General features: G+C 40.1%; 1 protein-coding gene across 1 annotated transcript; it reads left to right on the forward strand.

Moving 5' to 3' along the window:
- Nucleotides 1-1012: 1012 nt before the first annotated feature.
- Nucleotides 1013-21489, forward strand: NKPD1 (NTPase KAP family P-loop domain containing 1). The gene is made up of 4 exons (XM_089651985.1): nucleotides 1013-1082; nucleotides 15287-15352; nucleotides 15778-15909; nucleotides 16615-21489. Exons 2-4 carry the CDS (start codon nucleotides 15340-15342, stop codon nucleotides 18795-18797), a joined length of 2328 nt encoding a protein of 775 aa, XP_089508111.1. The 5' UTR covers nucleotides 1013-1082; nucleotides 15287-15339; the 3' UTR covers nucleotides 18798-21489.
- Nucleotides 21490-22946: the final 1457 nt, after the last annotated feature.

Genomic DNA, 22946 nt, shown 5'->3' on the forward strand with positions numbered 1-22946 from the left:
GCCAGGAGACCCAGGAAGAGGAGGATTGGTGCTGCTCTGTGGAAACCCATTGCATAGAGCAGGTATGACATGTTTGTTATTAAAAAAAACCCAAAACAAGGCTTTACTATCACTTTAAGCAAGGCCTACACTGACGGGAGAGCAGATATGTCCCCTCCTCTCACCTTTGCACAAGTCTATAGCTCAGGATGAGACACATCTAGAGTTAATAAAGAGGGCTGAAACCCCTTGAGTTCTTCCAGGAAGAGGGAATGTGGAAGATTTATCCAGATTCTCTAGGCTACAGAGAACAGTCCAAGAGCCGGTAGCCTTAGGGTAAGGGTATGATTACTCACACTTACCTACAGTATAAACATAGCAGTGGAAAGATTTATACAAATATGTTTAGTATTTTCTTTTGGCAGATGAACTATTCTGTTAGGATAACCAATCCTGCACAATACATGTAAGCAGTTTATGTACTTTAAAGCACAATTTCTATATTATATGGTAAATATGTATATGTGTGTTTTAAACATCAATTTTTTTCTAAACAGAAATTTTTAGATTTTAAGGGGATGATCTTAGTACAACTGATTGTAGATTTTAAGAGCTGGTCAGAAGTTTAAAAAGCCCTGTCTTATACCCAGGTGTAGCTGAACCCATGGACTCAGAATGGATCTACTGATCTGACTAAAGTAACCTTCAATCTGATTGGTCACTCTCACTCTGTAATGTGCATATAGTCATTACCATTTCACTGCAATATTAAATATGTTTCCTGTAGTTTATGAACTCTACAATTTATAATATGTCTTGTTTCTTAAAATTAAATATATGACCAAAGTTTCAAGTATTTATAATATTTATGGACAGGATGAACCAGCTGAGCAGCTTCTCAATGTTGTAAGCCAGGGAGTGAGCAAGCCTTCAGAATAGCATCACGGGTCACAGGGTGGAGTGATGTAAAGGGTTAGGGATGTTTTCCTATAAATGTTTACAAGCTACATGTAGACATCACATACAATAATAGGCACATTGAACAGCTGGCTGTAAGAAGTATCACTGATATGGAAACTGTCCTACACACTGAAGCATAAGAGGTATGTAGCTTTATATATTCACTCTCCACATAGGTACCATCTTTGTACTAATGAATAGTATATTTACATGGTCACAGCTAGATATTATTGAACTAAACAAGTCAGAAAAATAAATTAACACGATTTATAAAATCCTTCACAGCACATATGCTTCTATAATGCTATAGAATGGGAACAAATTTCTCTGTTCTGAAGTCCCCTTTTCAATTAACTCAGTCTGTCTTTTTCAATTAACCCTGGTCTAAACAAAATCTTTCAATTATGTCTTATAGCAGATCTGGTAAAATCTAGCAGCAGATATTTTTTGTTATCTGGACAAAAAAGGGAACATTTTGCTAATGGGGGTGCACGTGGCAATAAACTAACAGCAATTCTAACCTTTTGTCACTCTGTCCAAAATCTTGAAAAGAAAATTGTTTTGTCTGGGATTGGCTTAATGGCTCCTAATATAAACTATTACAAATTATGTCTATGAAGCTGTAACATAGATATTAGCTAGTCTCTTAAACCAGCAACATAAACCATGCTACTGTATGTCTATATCTCCTTCACCATTAAGAGCTAGAACTTGGTGAGGAGGAGGAGACAAACACATACAAACATGTTTTTCCAAACTCTTTCTTACATACAGTATATGAATGTTGGAGGCATGGGACCCCAATTGCTCCATGTTTTCCCAGTTAACCCGTTGGGCACCAAGTCTGGGTCACATAAGAGGACTACCCCCCGGGGTAGTCTGGGCTATGCTAGGCACCTGTAACAGGATCCTTTTTACTACACATGGGTTATCTTTGCTTTGTGCCATTTTCACCAATGCCCTGGGACAAGGCTGAGGCTGCCATTGGGGAATACTCAACCTTAAGGTGGGCCACTACTCTTAGAGATGATTGCACACATGTACACTTGCATGACAACTGTTCTCCAGTCAACTCTCAGGTCACCATGCAATTTTAAATCTTCCCACTGTAGCTTGCAATTAGTCGGGCAATGCCGAACACTGACCACAGCCACCTGTCCAGCATTTTCTACTACCGGTCCCGGTAGCAGAATAGAACCCTGCCGTGAACCTAGCACGAGGTCCAATGTGCCCCTGACTTTACCTCTTGAACTTCCGTAGCTCTGTACAGTATGGGGACCTCTGCAGAATGTCTGCTCCATTGTGATGGGAGACAGAACGCGGTGTAGGGAGTGCCAACAACAACTAGCTCACAGCTAAAGGTAGTTCCACCTATAACAGGTACACACTATTGACAGGCTGCTTGCTGACTGTACCTTTGTTACCTATGGAAACCACATGTGTAACTTGTACTAGGATGGCTGTTTGTGCTGACTTTTCATACCCCGATATCCTACAGGGCCCAAACCTTATACCATAGGTACCAGTTACTTGCATTATACCCATTTGAGTATCTTCAGACCATGCATAAACAAAGCTTCAAAGCTTTAATTGGAAAGGCGCAAAACGAACATCTCAAAGTCTAACATGCAAAACAGGATTATTCCTACGTCCCTACTCCTAACTCAGGCAATGTGCTGTCCCAGCATGCCGGCAAACGTAGAGTCCATGTACAGACAGGAGTCTATCAAAGGCATTCTCCAGTAGCTGGTATCTTCGGGAGTGATCCCCAGGTGCAGGGACATTCTGGGTTAATGCAGCAGCAGGTGACATTCTTGTACTACTCCTGATTTTCTCTCTTTCTTTCTTTCGCTCTCTCTAGGCTTTCGGGCCCGGGGCTCTGTCTTAGGGCAACTCCCTCATCTGTGGCTCTCAGGTCTGGGGCTCTGGGGCACTCTCTCTTCCAGACCACTGTTCCTCCTATATATCACAGGCTCAGTGGGTCAAACCTAGAGATAACCTAGAGGAAAGGCATTAACCCTTACCCTTACGTTCTGGGCAGCACCTAACTAGGACATGCTTTAACCTGCCTACACATTCATTTTACATGAACTATATATATGCAAATTTTCTAAGGCTATAGTTCTTTGTGTACGTTTTGCGCTTTGACAGTATACTGTAAGGCGAGGAAACTGTCTTTATAGACTCAAGCCGAGGTCATCAAAACCACACCACCAAGAAGTAGAGGGGATTGGCTGGTGTGCCAGTCTCACAGTGATTCATGTGGAGGAAGCTATTTCTATAATGGACTAAACCCAATGAGGTCAAACCCAAGAGGTTCTGTAATTTCTGTCCTTTCTATGAGATATGCACAGGTATGTCAACCTCCAGGCAAAGCTTATACACAAAGAAGCATGTTTAGCAGATGGTAGCCTGTATCTAAGGAAACCAGGCCGTCCTAGGTACCACTTGTGGCTCTGGAAGACATCACAAGTCACAAGATTTTTGGCAGGGGTGAATGTTAATTTTTCATCACAGCTTTTTTTTAGTGTTTGGATAGCATGAGGAAGATTTGGAGCCTATGTTAGGAATTTTTTTTATTGCAGTTAGTGTAGTTGGATTCAGTTGTAAATACCTAGATTTATGATATGAGGAAAAACGTATAGATATCTCTGACTTCTACCCTTATCCCTAAAAGTTCCCCTGACCTCAACACTTAACTCCTTGTCAAATCACATAAACTATGGTATCCTTCAATAGAACCCTAAAGCTGCAGAGCCATGCAGTGAAAATTACCAGCATTTACTTAATCCTTAACAATAATTAAACTCCTAACGGAGCACACTTTTCTATGAGAAGTATTGGCACCAAAAAAAAAAACCTCTCCATCCATATATTCCTTATCACATTCCCCATTGGACTGAAAGGTAGCAGCTGCCAGTAAAAGCTCTTATTTCAAAAGTATAATGACTTTTCTGTCATAATTACATAGACAAGTTATAATAAAAATAGCTTAACTGCTTCAGCCCCAGCCACTGCATAAAAACAGTTGCAGGGTGGCACGGCTGGGCAAAACCACGTTTTAAAACGTGGTTTTGCAAAACACCTGTCCCGCCCTACTTGTCCCGCGGGTGTCAGCAGCGGGTCTCAGCCGCCAGGTCATGGCCGGTCATTACCGTCCGTTTCCCTGCGATTAGCGGTGATCGCTGACAGAGAGCAGGGCTGCATTGTTTACACACAGCCCTGCTATCTGTCAGTTGCCTGTCAGCTCCTGACAAGCTGAAGAGGGAGAAAAGAGTTTCTCTCTCCCGATCAGCCTGCCCCCATCCAGCACACACCCCCGCCCCCTAGTAAAACACTCCCCTCACACAGTTAACCCTTAAGAATGTTAACCCCTTCCTCCCCAGTGCCATTAGTACAGTGTCAGTGGGTTTTTTTTTCACTGATCACTGTATTGGTGTCACTGGGGATGTCAGTGACCCCAAGTCAGTTCCCCCCTAGTGTCACAATGTCCGCCGCAGTCCCACAATCCTGCCATAAGTTGCTGATCGCCGCCATATGTCGCTGATCGCAGCCATTATTAGTATAAAAAAATTTTTAAATCCCAGTATCTTTCCCGCCATTTGTAAACGCTATAACTTTCATGTAAACCAATTAATTTACACGTATTGGGATTTTTTTTAGCAGAGACAATGTCGTAGAATGCATTTTGGATAAAATTTGTGACAAAATTTGATTTTTTTATTTTTTTTACTGGACATGTTTTATAGCAAAAAGTCCAAAATATTGTTTTTTTTCTCAAAATTGTCAGCACCTTTAGGTTTTCAAAGTGGTCATTGGATATCAGGCTCCTGTATGTGGCTAGGCTCCCAAAAAGTCTCACACATGTGGTATCCCCATACTCAGTAGAAGTATCAGAATGTATTTTGGGGTGTAATTCCACATATATCCATGGCTGGTGCGAGAAATAAATCATTTAAATGACAACTTTGTGTAAAAAAAAAAAAACGTTTTTGTCATTTTCCAGAAACTTGTGGAAAAAAAATAAATCTTCCATGGACTCAATATGCCTCTCAGCAGATAGCTTAGGGTGTCTAATTTCTGAAAAGGGGTCATTTGAGGGTGTTTGTACTATCCTGGTATTTTAGCACCTCAAGAAATGTGATGGGCAGTCAGAAAGTAAAAGCTATGTAAATTCCATTATCTATACCATAGTTTGTAGACGCTATAATTTTCACAAAAAGCAATCAATATACACTTATTGGGATTTTTTTTAACCAAAAACATGTAGCAGAATACATTTTGGCCTAAATTTATGATGAAATTTTAGTTTTTTTAGATATTTTTAATGACCAAAATGAGAAAATATTGTTTTTTTCAAAAAACATTTTTTTTCTTCAAAATTTTTTCTGGTTATAGCGCCAAAAATAAAAAGTGCACAGGTGATCAAATACCACCAAAAGAATGCTCTATTTGTGTTAAAAAAGGACATAAATTTCATTTATGTACCGTATTGCATGACCGCACAATTGTCCGTTAAACTAGTGCAGTGCTGTATAGCAAAAAAATTTCGTAAATTGCAGTATCTATACCATAGTTTGTAGATGCTATAACTTTCACACAAAGCAATCAATATACACTTAATGGGATTTTTTTTACCAAAAACATGTAGCAGAATACATTTTGGCCTAAATTTATAACTAACTTTGACTTTACTATATATTTTTTATAGCTGAAAGTAAAAAATATTGTTTTTCTTCAAAATATTTGGTCTTTTTTTGTTTATAGCGTCAAAAATAAAAGTGCACAGGTGATCAAATACCACCAAAAGAAAGCTCTATTTGTGTGAAAAAAAGGACATAAATTTTGTTTAGGTGCAGCGTTGCATGACCGCGCAATTATCAGTTGAATTAGTGCAGCGCCGAGTAGCAAAAAGAGGCCTGGTCATTAAGGGGGGTAAATCCTCAGGAGCTCAAGTGGTTAAAGGAGGAAGTAATTACATAATGGAGATGTAAGAGGATTTGTTGTGTGGAAATCATGTAATTAGACAGGTGATGATCTGTTGTTTTCTTAGTTAAAGTGTTACTAAACGCACAACAGTAAAATCAATCTGTACATGCAGTAAAGCATGCTTGTTATACTCACTGTGTAACCTAAGGGGTTAATCCTCTGCATTGTATAAAAAGGCCATTTGATCCTTTCTTCTCTGCCCCTCCTCTTGTTCAAATGTCCCTGACAGACTGAACCTTTAGCCCTTCTGTGTTGCTAGAGAGGTTTTTTTTTTCTTCGGACAGTGCATGTGATCAGCACAGAGCCAATCAGCACTGTCCAGACAGAGGTCAGGGGTTTTGCATCCTCCTGGAGCAGAAAGAAAACTCCTCCTACAAACTTTAACCAGTGCTCTGCTGAAGTCACAAGACTGCTCTAACTGCTGATGAAAAGGTATTTAGCAGTTTATATTTAATAAAATAATTGCACTTCCATGTTCTGTGTACTGTGGGAGACCAGATATAGTGGATGCAGGGTCCTGGGTTTAGTAACACTTTAAGATGACTTGTTACACTTTTTTAACTACTTATAGACAAGCTAATGGATGGGAAGAAAAAACTAAGAGGAAATTAGGTAAGAGAAACAAATCTGGTTTCAATATTGCAAACTGGGACTTTACAGACATTCCTCTCTGCAGTCCAACACTTCCCATTTCTCGTAGAGCTGTTTTTAGAATCCATTTGGGCATACAAAGCATAAAAATGAACTTCTCTTACTTAGTCTCTTTTGGTCTTTGAAAGAGTAACTCCACTTTTGCTGGAAAAAAAGCAATTCCCTCTGGATGATCATTGTGCATTGCAGGAAATGTAACATACTTTGTTGCAGATTTCTACCTTTTTTCTGCTCTAAAGAAATATGTTTGCTTCACCGTTTCAGACTGAGGGCCTAGTTCATTATAAGTACATGGTGAACTCTCAGTATTCTAAAGAGAAAAGCTGCAGTGTCAGCATCCCTGTAGAAGTATTTAACTTGGTATTGTGTATGTTGAGTGAACATTGTCACCCTAGGAAATAAAGTGTGTTAATGGTAGGTTCACGGTTACAAATAAGAAAAAAATGTTTGGGGAAAGAAAACAAATACAGTTGCCATATCTAAGAACTGGTAAACTGCAATATAATATATATTTGTACTTTTGTTTAGATAAACTTTAAAGGTAATGCACTTTTTACTGGTTGATATAGTCAGATTTATGTCAGCTACTATCTTCCTGCACTCTCTGTCGGCCGTCTTATCCATTACATTGTTCAGGACTCTCTGAGGACTACCTCCCTCCCCATGTTGTGGAGAAGAGGAGGGGGAAAGTTTCTGTAGTCCTGTCCTAGGATGTCAAAGCTGTTCCTCCATAGATGCAATACAGGGAGTGAGCTGTGTCTTCCTACGACCGGAATTGTGTTAATGGAAAGATCACCAGTTGAAAATACCCAGTAAGAACCAATACGCTTGAGAAAAGAGAACTGACGTGGTCACCACATTTAAGGATAGATAAGCTGCAATATATAACATTTTTGTTCTTGGGTTAAGATACACTTACCCCACATACTGAGGAGCCTATTTATGATCAAGTGAAAACTAAATTTCTAATCGTTATTTGCCAAAATTGTAATTTTGTTTCTTTATCAAGGTGTGTAAAATATTAATTTTGACAAAAGTAAATCTTTTTCTGCTGTGTTCAGTTGTAGATGTTTTCAATATCACTGCCCATTCTATGGTATTTATCAAACATAAATATTAAATTTTGAAACAATTGAAAACAAAATATTTCCCTGAAAAATGTCATGCTGGTGTGGCAAAGGACATCTATTTTCATTTAAATACTCATGTTTCAATTTTTCTTCTTCCGCTTTTTTCAAATAAAAATTGTAAATGTTTCCCTTAAATTTAACATGAGCACCATACAAAACCAGGCCATCTTTATTATTGAAATTATGGTGCTTGAGTTTTTTACCTTGTTTAAGCATACAGATAAGGAATTTTGACACTCAACTCTTGTTCTGGGTATATGTCTCAAAAGTAATGACACCAGATGCAGCCAAGAAAACATCTTCTATACTTTCATACTTTACTCATGTTGATTTATTTAATTTGTTTATACATAGTGAACAACTAGTGGTAACCTTTGAAGCACTTAACAGTTCACATGCTGCAATGTCATAAAAAACACATAAGAGCAGGATCTGGCACACCAAAATATTATTGTACAGGAAAGAAAAAGGTTTGGCTAATTGGCTGAAAACGTGCTACACATTATGCAAAGATATTGCTATGATTGGTGCACAGTCATCATAGTATGCCAGAATGTTAGCTCATAATTAAATACACAAAGCAAGCATGCATACATACTTGCAGGCACACGTGGAAGCATTTGGCACAAAATCATCAGGTAATCTCATTTCCAAAGCAGATTTATCCCATAAGCAACCTCCACCTAAAAAAGTCTCTTCCCCTAAGTTGTATCCACAATGGCATCCCTCCTCCAGATTCTATGGTACTTCTCAATGCCGTTGCCACTTACCTTTGAATTATCTTTTGTTACTGTATGTTATGCTAGTTTATGTTTTTCTAAGGCAATATTGGTCAGCTTCCTCTGGCCATGATCAGTCTTTTTGCTGTTGTCACTGTAGTATAGCTAAGAGTCAGCCAGTCACCCTCATAACTACATACATGGCACCAGACATTGGTGAAGCACTGGAAAGTTTAAATATAGGTAGTACAGAAGGTTGGCTGTGAAAAGAACCTGTTACTATGCCCTGAACTGACAAGTCAATTCCCAGTTCTAGCATCCAAGCTTCCCTCCCCCCCAAATTTACTCCCCCTCCCCCTTGTGCCCCCCGCCTCCATATGTCTTTTTTGCGGTCTGTTTTTGTTTTTATAATGACCTTTTACAAATATCTTTATACTGATTATGTGATGCCTCAGAGTCCTCTCTCTCTCTCCTTACCTATTCATTGCTGCTCTCTGCATCAGTATAAAAAAAGTGTTGTTGTGACCCACTAATACACTGTACTCACTGTACTTCCCCAGTCTGCTATATAAGACTGAGGACATTTTGTCCTCTTAGTTTCCTTTAACAGAATTGGAATGCTTTACTAAAGTTTTTAGATAAATTTGACTAAATCAACTCTTTTAAGATCAGATCGAGGTGGTATAAAGTCCCCTCTTTACTTCATAAGATCTACCGGGCAACTTTGAACCGATGCTGGCGATGTCTGATGGCAGAAGGCACGTTTTTCCACGTCTGTTGGAACTGCCCCCTCATAGCCGATTTTTGGACCAAGGTTCATGACATTAGCTCACGATTGACAGGGAATGCCCTGGATTTCTCCCCAGCCCAGTATCTACTACACTATACCAAGCAACCTTTATGACAATACAAAAGGTCTCTACAATTACACCTGATCACTTGATCAATGCAGCACGCTTATGTATCCCTCTACATTGGAGAGACACTAAATTACCCAGTATACGGGAGTGGCTTGCTTGCTTGGAACAGTTGGAGGAGATAGAGGAGCCCCTTTTTTCATCTTAGGACAGGATGTTGACCTTCACCAAAACGTGGGCCTGCTGGATACATTTTAAAACTATAGATGAATACAAGGACCTTTTGTCCTGAACACTTTGTTTTACTTTTTGCTGAATCTTACTGCTCTGGAAGAAATCCTGTATACTGCCATGGTGGGATTCTTGGTGGCAAACTTGGCACTACCTGATGGGAGACCACTGCATTAGTCACCTGCTGTCTCTACTCTGTTGGAGAGAGGGAAGATACTCCCCCTTTTTAATGATGGATGGCTTGATGGAGGCAACGGTTGCTAACTGTACTTCCCTTAGTCTCTTCAACTAACCCTAAATTTCCCTCTCCACGCTGTGTTCCTGAGTACCGATTGGACTACAACTACCAGAGAGAGCTGAGTACAGAGGGACACTGGGAAAGCTTTTATATTCTACAGCAAATTACTGCCCTGCTCTCTTGCTGTGGGATTCAGAACTGAGAGATTAGGAGGACTGCCGTTCTCCTCCAGAGATAGATTGCTGGCTACTACTGTGGGACTCTGCATACCAGTTCAGCACAGAGGTGATGCCGATCAGCTTCTCTGCATCGGGACTGTCACTATGCAGTCTTCAGCCAGTCATCTCTGCTTGCAGCGCTATTAGGCAGTAACTCTGCACTGCTCTGCGAACAGCCAAGAGCCTATGCAAGAATCCTGTTCCTAAGAGGCTATGCTATCCATGGGATTGGTGAGCAGGAAGATGCCCAACCTCTTTCTGACAACAATCTAGAGACACTGCATGCAGACACCTTTATACCTCAGTACCAAGAGACCTTTGCTCTGAGCATTTACTACAGTCTATCTGTTATCTTCATTGAATTACCATTACTCATTACTGTATATGGGCCCCACCATTGCTAGCAGAAGACAATAGCCACTATCACATTCCCTATTGTGACTCTTGTGGCCCAGAGGGAGCTGATAAGTCAACACGCCTTTTCTTCCCCTCCTGCTGCTCGTGTTCCAGTTACATAGTCACAATGTACCATTTGTGACTGTATACTCTGTTAACTGTTGCTATTTGGTTATTTCTATTTTATCAGTGTTTTGCTTTTATACGTTAACTGGGAATGTACCTCCTAAACCTTCATTCTGTGGTCTACTCTTTTGAACAAGCCTAATATAGAGGAGTTAACAAAGAATCGTGTCTCTTGCATCATTATTGCATACTGTTGAAATATGTCTGAACCCAGAGTGTCAGACGTGCCAGGAGGCTTGCAAGGTCAGAGCAACTATTGGGGACAAGCATTATCAAGTGGCCCCTGAGGGGGTAGCACTATACAAGTGTTCCCTGAGAGGTGTAAAATATTTCAAGGGTTCTTCTGAGGTAACAAGGTTGAGAAAGGCAGGTTTAACTTGTTGGCAATGACATGACACAATGTGCTGAACACAATAATTGAATGTGGTTACACATGTTGTATAAAATGTGCCAGGAGCTATATTTGTTTATTCCTGTTAGATTCCGAATATATGTGTAGCAGGACCCTGTAGAGGCCAGCAGTTTGTAGGTCCAAAGGACTTTTCCCACTGTTGCCCTGCAGCCAGGCACACATGCAAGTTCTCTCTCTCTTGACTCAAGAAACAGTCTAGAGTGTTTTTTTTTTACTTTTTTATTTTAGGGTTGAACCTGGATGGGGACTGGGGAGAGTAGGATAATAATAATAGGATAGTAGGATAATCATAATAACTTGCTATAACAAAACTTTAAGGACACTTAACTTACTTCTTGAAAGTTAGAACTCTTAGAACTTTGAACATTGTCTCTTTGTAGCAGAAAGCGGACATGTTCTTCAAAGCAGTATTAAGGAAGTTGAACTTTCCTCGTCTAAGCAACAGCCCCCTTCCTGCGGAATGGATCAGCTATGTTCCTCAGGACCATCTTCTTAGCAGGGGCTGGGGCCTCCACTCGACAGGCACATGACTTGATTGCCTGGAAGGGCAGACAAGCCCCCAGGTGATGATCTCCCTTTGGTAAGAGGAAAACCCAGCTGCACCCTGTTCCAGAGAATTTATGCTTTCTCCCAGAATCCTCTAGACTGACCCTTTTAAAGATTGACTGGGGCTACATAAATATTAAGCTGCTGAATAATATGCTTTCACCGCTATTACTCAGAGCTCCTCTAGGTGAACAGGGAGAAAAAAACAATCAGACAGCCCCTGGAATACAAACCCAGCTCCACTGATTACAGTGAGCTAAACTAACTTTACCTACGCTAAAGATGGCCACACCTTATACAAAAATGTCCTATTCCTTTAGATTTACCTTCAACTGTGTAGGCCAAGGGCCTGATTGATTGCATAAAAATTTAAAGTGTTTAGGTTTGACTTCTTATTGTATGATTCTGGTATATCTAATTGTACAAGCAAATTGTATAATGTATGGACAGGCTTACACTTAACTATAACCCGAACAAAATTCCAGCCTCACTGGGTACAGTGAACTAAACTAAATTTACCTAACAGACCAAATTAACCCCTTTGACTACAATGGGCCCAAACTATATTTACCTATTCTAGCACCAAACTAGGAGGGTGCTACATATGATTTGATGAAGCAAGCTGTTTCCTTTGTTCTGATAGTCACCAGAAATCAAACACATAAGAACCATAGTAGAACATTACAAAACGGACAGTGGTGTACTATGCTAAAAATGTGTATATAAGTAAGCGCCTTCTAGATAGCAGAAGCTGTACACCAAAGGCACCATATAAGACCTTCTAATAGACAATAATATACAAAAAGGTGCAGCGCTAAAACACAAATGAATAAACGTATATATACACGTACATAAAATCATACAAAGATATAAAGTGACACTGTGCACTCATATATATGCCACTAGATTTGTGGCTGATATAACGTGAGGAAAAATGCTATATCCAAGAATAAGTCCAACGTGAAGGTGTGAGCCAGATCTCAACCGATCTATTGATTTCCAAACGACACAGACTGTGCACACGGTGAAACAATTAGGATACAGACTGCGCACTCACCAGATGCGCAACCCTTGTGCGCTTTTATATAATATAGGGACTTCAAATATCTCATCAGAGGTCTGGTCAGATCTGGTCAGGTCTCCTTCGCTATCCCACGCTTTGCACTCAGCCTTCTCATTAGGTGATGACCGCTCTGTGAATGTAACTGGCTCCCACAGGAGCTCAGAAGAAACAGAGGAGGCCAGTAGTACAGTATGTCTTAGGATGTTTATTCCCACTCACAAACAGATACTTATTAGGTACAAAGCAAGGAATAAATGAATGAAGTACTGACCCGATATAAAGTTGCCGCCGGGACCCCTCGTGGTGCCAGCAGTATTAGCGTCAAACAGCTGCAGCCTGACCCTATATGGTGTACTATGGTGCTGCCTTTCTTGCCCTGATGCCCTCCTAGACTGTGGTCTATGAGCGTCTGTCATGGTGTATACTGTCCCTTGCGTTGTCTAGTTCTGCTGTTTGATTTCCTTTCAGTGCTTGGCTGTGATGGTAAAAGATGACAGTTTAGATTAGACATACACATTGAACAATTAAAGGTTTAAAGTGGTAGTAAAGGTTCAAGGTTTTTTTACCTTCTTGTATTCTATGCATGAAGGTAAAAGACCTTCCTTGCGCAGAAGCTCCCCCAGCTCCCCCTAATACTCACCTAAGCACCCTCTCAATCCAGCGATGTGCACTGGAGTCTCGGCTATCCCGGGACTCCCTCTCCTCATTGACTGAGACAGCAGCAAGAGCCATTGGCTCCTGCTGCTGTCAATCACAGCCAGTGAGCCAATGATAAGATACAGTGGGCAGGTTCTAGCCACGGTTCTGTGTGTGATTGGACACAGGGAGCAGCAGCTGCCCCCATAGCAAGCTGCATGCTGTGTGGGCACCCGACAGGAGGGAGGGGCCAGGACAGCCTGCAGCGGACCCGAGAAGAGGAGGATCTGGGCTGCTCTGTGCAAAACCACTGCACACAGCAGGTAAGTATAGACATGCTTGTTATTTTTAGAAAAAAAGAACTAAGCCTTTACTATCGTGTTCATTTTAACAATCTTTATCAAGAATAGTATGAAACTACTTTATTCAAAGCAAATGCTGTGATGCTATATTGCAGTCTGACTATTGCTCACTCGCAAATAGGTTCATTTTTGCAGAATGAGAGTTCTGCCCACAGCATGCTTGCCTTTGTGTATATACAGTAAGTAATCTTTAAAATATTCGTACAAGAAATATTACTTCAACATAGCATGTCTTCACCTCACCGTGCTATAATATTTTTTTATTATAATAAATGCAGCATGGCATCATGTAATACGCAGCTATAGCAATTAATTACAAATTCATAAAGCTACCATTCTTTGGTGTGGCATCCTTACACATATAATTACACATATTGTACATGAGCATTGGTATTGCCCAGAAGCATGCTGTAGATTAAAAAATAAAGAAATAATACTGGTATGTTTGAAGTGAATCTGAAAGTGCTAAAAATGCGGTACTTAGTCTATACATGACTCTTTAAAATGTACCCCACTACTTCTCCATTTTGCTTCCAAGGATGCAACATCTTAGGGCAGGGTTGCTCAACATTTCGAACAGTGAGGAACAGTTAAGTGATTTGGTAACCAGTCGTGGGCCACAATGAAATCAAATGGTTCCAAATTTCAAATTTTTTATTTTGAATAGCTTAATAAATATTTTCCTCCTGCAGTCCCTGAATGCCGATGGGAGGGAGAAGAGAGGTTGGCTTTCTGCGGTTGCAAGAGGAAACTTAAGAAGACTGGTTCCTGTATATGCTGCCTCCGCCATCCCTCCTGTACAAGTATAAAACAGAATGTGACAAGGAGGCTGCATGGGCCCCCTGGAGCATGAGGCGGGATTGCCATTCTTCAGTGGTTGGGGGGGGCTTGAAGCATGTTTCAACTATGAGATTTTACCACCCCCCAAACTGCAAATGTAAACTGTCCTTAGGGCAGCTTTCACAATGATGCGCTGCTGTTTACCCGCACCACGGGTACAGCGCAGTGCAACTGCGGCTTTTCTGTGGGTTAGCTGCACTTTGCCATATATTTATATTATATCTTGGGGGTGTGGTGCACTTTCAGAGAGTGCACCATATTGACAGGATATAAGAGAATATGGCTTAGTGCAGCTAACCCACAGGAAACCCGCAGGTGCCCTGCGCTGCCCTGGAGGATCAGTGTGAAAGCAACCTAATAGTTGTTAACCCTTTTATGGTGCTAATATGCCTATTGCAAAACCGCAGTGTATGTGTTGTTTAATACACTGACCTTTTTTTCCTCCTCCACCTTCTGCTGACTTCACTCTCCAGGCTGCAAGAAAGGTCCCAAGCGAAGTGTACATGGTATCACTCCACCTAGGACAGGAGCCAGTCTTACAGAGGAAGCATCGGCTTATGTGGCTACTACTCCCTCCACAGCTGCCTGCTTCCTTTTTGACATTTCGTCGTTTCGATGCACTCTGATGCTCTGGAATGGTGGGTCAGCAAGCCCAGATCAGGATCAATGGGTTGCTGATCATGGGCATGTGTTTACCTGGTTTGAGGTCAAGGGCCATATCAGAGGGTTTCAAGGGCCACCTGTTGAGCATCCCTGTCTTAGGGACTATGTATCATGTATCGTGGGAATGTCCTATAATTCAGGGCTTCTGAAATTGTATCTTTTGCTTTTTTTGCACAGGGTTACTATGGGGTTATTATGTTTGATTAGCAAAACTATAACTGTATAAATGGTAGATTTTTCAGTATTCATATTCAGTTTCTTGTGTTACAGTGATGAGTTAATTTGTACAGTGAAGATAATGCTGCTGGGAATTCTGAAACAAGATGACATCAAAAGGTAAATTGAAAGACCAGCTCTGTATTTAAGTTGTATACATAAAACAATGTCTAGAAAACCACAGTGCTTAAAAAACTGGGGGGTTTACGATCATTTTAGTGAGCAGAGCAAATTCATTTTCAAAAAGAAATTTCACTTATCTCAGTGAATGAGGTAAAGCAAAGTTAAAGTTCAGTGTGCAAAGAAAATCAGAACATTAAATACAAGAAAATAATACTAAAAATATGTGCAAGGAAAATTTAATAAACAGGATTTTTGATTGTAGGATTGGAAGATTGTAGTAAGCATAACATACCTCATTACTGATTAATAATGAAAATTCACTTTGAAAGAGAACATACTGTACTTTATTATATGAACCCCATTGGATGTCCTCTACCACTCACAATGCAAGTCCAACCTAAAGTTCAAAGTTTCTCTTACAGATAAAGAGACCGAAGATGATATCTATTGTGCATGTCTTTCAAAGGCATTATGTCAAGTGGCTACACCAGTCACAGTTGGTTTATATGCCCCCTTTGGGGGTAGAGTTTACATGCTTCTGGATCGCATAACAAGTAAGTAAACATAATATAATCTAAAATATTCTTAGTTCCTTAGCAGTAAAATGTAAAATCTAAATCCAAACAATATCACTGTACAGAACTGTTGTGGAACTACAGAAAATGTAGGACACGTAGATCCCACCCCAGCTTGGACTGCTGACCCCAATGAACGCATGCTTCTTTGGGATTCTTTGGAAAAACTATTTAAAGAAGAAATCAAAAGATTTAGCGTTCTAAGAAGGTAAAAGTTGTTCAAAGTCTTTCAACATACAAGAATGTGTGCAAAGCCCAATGTCCAAAATAACAATGGCTTTACAGATACAGCATGGTAACCTGTTTGAAAACCGCGCTTGTTTTGGTTTTATGTCATGTTTGGGTCTTGTCTTGATAAGGCATTTCCTTTTATGCATCTTGTATTAACTCTCCCTGTTTCAGAAGCATCAACTATCTTTGTGCTACAGCATTTAATGTTTCATATATCACAAACTGTACATCTGTGATGTGCCTGTAATGTTGTCACTGATCCAATGTAAAAGACTCTGGCCATGGGAATAAATCCACAAAAACCCTGCATAGATAGAACTAACAAGTAACCACATCTTAAACAAGTAACCATAAAAAGACTTCACCAATGTGTTAAGAATTTTTAATATAAATGCATAAATATTTTTTTAAATAATATTGGTTTAGTAATCTGTTGTCATTTTTATTTTTTAGAGTGCATGAGAGAAGAAGCATTACGTATAACAGAGAAGGAGAAGACAGTTAACGCAGGATGTGGCTTCCTACATTTACTCTGGCGTCTAATTTTCTACTGTCCTGTGATCACTTCACGTCACCTAGAACGTAAAAGCATTCAGTTTATATTTGTGCACTTTAGTGCTTGGCAGTATGCAGGTAGTGACCGCCTATGGGCTGGCCTTGTCACCACACTCTGTGACCAAATACGACAACACTTTGGAATCCTTCCACTTAGTGTCTTCAATGTCCTGGGCTCAACCCCCAAGATGAATCTTGAAGAAGATGTCAAGGAATGGAAGTTTAAGAAGACCTTCTGTATAATGTTGGTAGTTACTCTTATTTTGCTTATAATTGGTTTGCTCCTTTTAGTTGTGCCTATAAACTCCAGAAGCCATGGAGGTGAAGAGAAAGTCAGCACTGTTTTTGGAAGTTTGGCTACGGTTGTCGCAGGTTCAGGCATTGCCATGACATTGTATAAACTATGCAAAAGTGTCATAGTTAGTCAAAAACAGAAGATTGAACGCCTAGTCAATAGCCAGAAATTCAGTTCTCAAATGGGCTTTATGAATGAAGTTAAAAAGGAGGTAGAACTTATAACCCAGATGGTTCAGTACATGGAGATTTTCCAGAAGCAAAAAATTAGAGTGGTTCTACAGATCACTAGCTTGGAACTTTGTGCACCAGATAAGGTGGTCGGGGTACTGGATGCCATGAACACTCTGCTGTCTGACCAAAGATCTCCATTTATATCCATATTAGTAGTTGACCCTAGTATTATTGTCACCTGTTTGGAGAATGCAGGTTCCTTGAAAGGCATGGCAGACAATGGCTACATGTTTTTGAACCGTACTGTTACTCTGCCATTTTCTGTGCCAGCTCTTGGAAAAAGAACCAAGCTGCAACTTCTAAGGAAGGCTGTACAGAGAACTGAGGATCTTATTGATTGGCCTTGCCGAAATGATGCTAATCGGGGTACTAAAACAGGTATAGCTGAGTCCATGAAATTGCTGAGAGAAGAGCTCTCAGAAGATGATGATTCAGAGGTAGGCATACCAATATATCAACCTGCATATTGTATTCAAGAGGCATTTTATGCCCTGTACAGTGAACGTGAAGTTCTCCATGAATACATTCCTGACAGCATTTGTCAAATGAAGCGAATTGTCAATGCAATTCCAGTCATGGTCCACCTCATGATGCTGAGTAAAATACCATGGGGCAACTTGTCTGCTAAGTCTGTAGCTGCTTGGGTTGTCCTCTGCAATCAGTGGCCCTGTAGGCTGAGCTGGATTCTTCAGTGTCTGGAAGATGAAGAACAACAAGGTTCAGAGGAAGGGTTTAGCAACTCTTTACTCTGGGATGTTTTTAAGAAGAACAGCAAGGAACTGTTTGCCATGAAAGCTGGTCTTAAAAACCTATTGGATTTGGATGGAGATCCAGAGATTTTCCAGAGGTTCCTTTCTAAAGACTTTCCTTTCACAGTGGAAGAATCCAGAAGATTGATGAAGTGCACCATTAACCTGGATTCTTCTGTAAAGAACAAAATGGGGCTCCATCGTGGAATCAATAGTCTTCAAAATGACTGGAAGGACACAGAAGTTGCTGACAATAAAACAGAGAAAGAAGTTGATATATGTAACAGTAATGCAAAAGAAAGTAAGGAAACGATTGGGGAAGGTGGTCCTGTCTGGTCTAAAGATGCAGAGAAAACGGAAATTGACAAGACACAGTGGAAGGAGGCAAACTGGTTTAAATCAAAAGTATATGAGGATATTGGAGAAGGATCTATGAAAGCAATGCAGGAAAAGGTGTTTGAAGTTGTGATGGAAGAAGCTGAAATTAACATTCACATAACACCAACTTTAAAGCTGTGCAGCACAGAGTGTGACTGTAGGGAATGCAAATTTGTAAATGACGCAACCAGAAGTCGAATAGAACTCTATCAGGATAAAAATAATGGTGGACTAATAACACAAATGCAAAAAGATGACAATGAGTGCATATTACAGACTCAGAAGAAAGCCTCGGATGAGTGTATAGAGGGCAATCAATTGAAAGAGCTATCTGGGAAATTAATAGTGTTACAAAAGAAGGATGAAGAATCCACCTACCAAATGCAAAGTCAGATAAAAGACCTAGAATTAAGCATGGAAAAATAAATATTACAGAAACAACAGGCTTAATTCACACAGCTGACAGGCCAGGATGTTGACATTTTCTTAAAATGGTGACAGTTATTTTCTGCTGAGTCCAATGAGATTTGAAAATTGCAGTCACATGGTTAAATGCAGATCCTTATGCGTGTGCTAAATCTTTGTGAGTTGAGTCATAGGTTTTATTAAATAGACCAGAGAAATATCATCTATGATTGATGAGTAGGGTGTATTACTTTTCATTTCACTCATTCAATTAATCACTTTTAATTATCCCTGTTTATTAACATAAGATAAAATGTGCCTTCTTTAGTTTTTTTGTTATCCCATTGTACTGTGCATATTACTAACAGACAGCAATGGTAAAGGCAAGATACAGGCAAGATATATTGATACCAACTTTTTAGTTACAACAATGTTGACAAGATTAGGTTTTTAACACCTCCACAGTATACAGGATTACACATAATGCTTAAATTAGCTCTGCTCCTAAATGCTTACTGAAATGAAGTTGAGTCACAGTTTTAAGGATGAACTCCACATAGAAGACACAAATGATGACAGTTATTATGTATTTTAATTTGTTAAATGCAAACAGTTTAAGTACCCTAATTTGTCATAGTATCAGCCTCTTGCTGTCCTTGTATAGATGATTTCAGAGAAGGGAAATGAAAAGCAACACAAGGAACAAATCAGGTTTGTTGCAGTGCAGAGAACATGCTGATAGGAGGAGAGAGCAGAGTGAGGGCATGATGAACTTATCAGTGTGCTGCTTTTCCTTTCGTTGTCCAGTCACAGGCAGAACTGTGTTTATTCTTAGGACTGGATGGATAGAAAAAGAGATTATTCTGAGAAGTAAAACAACACTTACCGGTATATTTGTATTTCATTAGGTTTTAGTTGTTTGTAGTTCAGCTCATAAAGGGGAGGTTAACTGGGCCTGAGGTTTGGTTCAGTGAGTTGTGTTCACTTTAAACATGATCATGGAATGTTTCCATTTTTTAAATCTGAAGTCCAGAAGAAGTAAAAATTTGCCCTTGCAGCCAGACTGTTAAAGCACTACAAGGGTTAAATCCTCAATTATGTCTAGGGGGACGTGGAAAAGCAGTTTTCTTTACCTGAACTTCTGCTCCTGCAGGCTTCCCTGTGCTGCAAGACCGGTCCACGCAGCATCTTCTCCTCCACTCCAGCAGCTGGATGCCCTCTGACATCATCAAGACCAATGCAGAGGCCATAGCCCTGCACTGAACGTGAGGACAGCGAGGAACAGTCTCGCGCTGGAGCGTAGGAAAACACTGCTGGTGGTGCAGGTAAGAAAAACTGCCTTTCTTGTCCTTTAGGCTATAATGAGCAATTAACACTTGCAGTCCCACTACAAGTGAGGATTTGTACTTTTCTCAGGGTTGGGCTGTAAAAATTCTTCCTCACAGGATTGAATGTTTACTAAGAACTTAATTAATCTACATGACAGTATATATTTTCCTATATTTCACTATAGAATAGGCTTATTACGTCAATACTTACCTAAGATGCAGATGTTTCTAATATTAAAAAAATATGATTTGACTTGCTTTTTAATATAAATTATATGATTTGACTTTTTAGTATACATGATTTGACTTGATTTTTATCTATTACATGTATTTATACTGTACCAATAATTTACATAGCACTTTACAGTGTGGATTATGAGATGAAACCCATGCAAACTCCATTCAGATAGTGTCCTGGCTGGGATTTGTACTGAGGACACTATTGCTGCAAGGCAAACCAGTAAATCACTGTGTTTTGATCTTTGCTGTTATCCCCAATCAAATAAAAATGTTAACTGATCATGTTTTCCCAGTAAATACTAATTTCAGTAGTGACAGGCTCTTGCTGAGATTATGATCCATGACCCACAGCACCAATAGGTTAACAATACACAGATCAGCTGGAAGGATTCCTAGCCAGGCAGTCAGCAGCATTGATCTGGATTGTATAAACTGGTAAAACTGCCAGATGTTGCAAGTCACAATCAACATGGTCATTCTTTTCTCAGGTATAACATGCAAAAGAGATAAAAAAAGCTGCAGAGACAGGCTCCAGCCACCTCTCTTCACATCACATGTTCCCCCATCAGATCAGAGGTCCACACATCACATCAGAGTCCTTCATTCACATTAGAGACCACCCATCACATTAGAGGTCCCCCTTCACATCAAAGTTCCCCCTTCACATCAGAGGTCCTCTATTCTATTAGAGTTCCCCCTTCGCATCAGAGGCCCCACATCACATTAGAGTTCCTCCTTCACATTAGATGCCCCCTATCATATTAGAGGTCCCCCTTCATGTCAGAGGCCCCCAATCACATTAGAACCCCCCATACATCAGAGGGCTCCTATACAGGAGAACTCCCTCTGATACTGGGCAAACTGAGTTGCATGTTCGAGGCACCTAGGAGCAACTTAGACATCTCCCTGGTTGAGAAACACTGCTGTGAAGTCATTTATTCTCAGAGATCACAACAGAGACTCTAACGTCAGGTTTCAGTCAGTTTCTATCAGTTTAGAAACATCTGCTGCAATTTTAGAAACATTGACTCCACTCGAACAAGAATGACAATCAATGGACCGAAATGTGTCCGGTCTCTGATGAACTGGCAAATTTTCAACCCATTCATGGCCAGCTTAAGAGAGCAGCCTGTCAAGCTCCTTATGTAAACCCACATAAGGAGGTCGACAGGCTGCTCTCTTAAGCTAGCCATGAATGGATCAAAAATTGGCTAATGGGGGCCGGAAACATTTTGGCCCATTTATGGTCCTTCCCGTTCGAGAGGAGTTGATTTAATGATCAACTACTCTAAAACTGAACTGCTGGAAAATCTGTGTCTGATCAGTGCATGCAGCCAATCTGCTGCAGCACTGATGAGTGTATTCTGACAGCGGAGGAGTTCCACTGTCAGAGTACAGTACAATAGTGCAACCAGGAGGATTCCTTCATCCACCTCTAAAGTGTGGATGCGAGAATCTGTTTGTTTTTCTTTTTTTAATAAAAACTAGCTGGCTAATGAAAAAAAAAAACATCAATGGGCAGCTTTAGGCTATATGCACCTAGAGCCATACAATGTAAAATCCAGGCATATTTCCTCACCTGGGAGACACAAGTGGTGCATACAGCTGCCCATAGAAATGTAATGGTTGTACGCAGGTATACTTACAGTAGGTACTTGGATAGACACATGCATGTGTATGGATGTATGCCCCTGGACTCAGACAGGCTGTGTATCAGTGTATACTTACATATAGCTATTGATTTCTATTGCTGGCTGTGGCTCTCAGGCAGGAGAATATGCCCACATTTTACATTGTATGGTCCCAGGTCCTTGTGTGAATGAGGTCTTAGCTGAGATTTCCGTATCTCTATTGTACTGAAAATGAAATGTGCAGTCTAAGTACCAGAAAATGCAAATGGTATCTTGATCTGTCACACTGGTATGGTATGACTCCATATTTACTGAATGTAATGAAATATGCAATGTATGTATGGAATTTTATATACTTTTGTAAATAAAAACGATATAACGATCAATGGTATAATATAATTTTATGTCTATAATATGTCATAAAACATACAATGTAACTGTGAATTAAAATAAAATTACCAAATCCTATATTTTCTAGTGGCAAAATTATTAATTTTTCTAAACAATTTAATCTTATCAAGGTCAGATATCAAGATCAAATCTTTTCAATGTTATAACCTTGTTTATATAAATAATTACAACTTGTTTAACCTTTGCTTCCTGCTTTGTACTGCTACAAAATAGATGTTTGCATAAAGCAGATGTAAACTAAAATCTCTGATACTGAAAAAGAGAAGTATGGGATTAAAAAACAAACAAACATTCATACTCACCTATGTAGATGCAGCCAGTGGTGTATTTAGCTCTTGTGCTGTTCTAGGCAACACTAAAATTGGGCTTTGCCCCTTTAGTGCTCACTGGAGCACCAGGCTAATGGAGCAGGCAGGAGCAGCTGGCTCAGGCTCTCAGGGCTCCCAGTGGCTGCTTGAGAAGGTAAGACAGCTGCCGATTAGGTATCTGGGCAGATCCCGACATTATTCTTGGGATCCCTTTAGAGCCTCAATAGCTCTGTGATGCAGACTTTAGCCCAC

This window comes from Staurois parvus, unplaced genomic scaffold (assembly GCF_062004578.1).
Source record: "Staurois parvus isolate SC_StPar_1 unplaced genomic scaffold, SC_StPar_1.0 ptg000668l, whole genome shotgun sequence".
NCBI classification, from domain to species: domain Eukaryota; kingdom Metazoa; phylum Chordata; class Amphibia; order Anura; family Ranidae; genus Staurois; species Staurois parvus.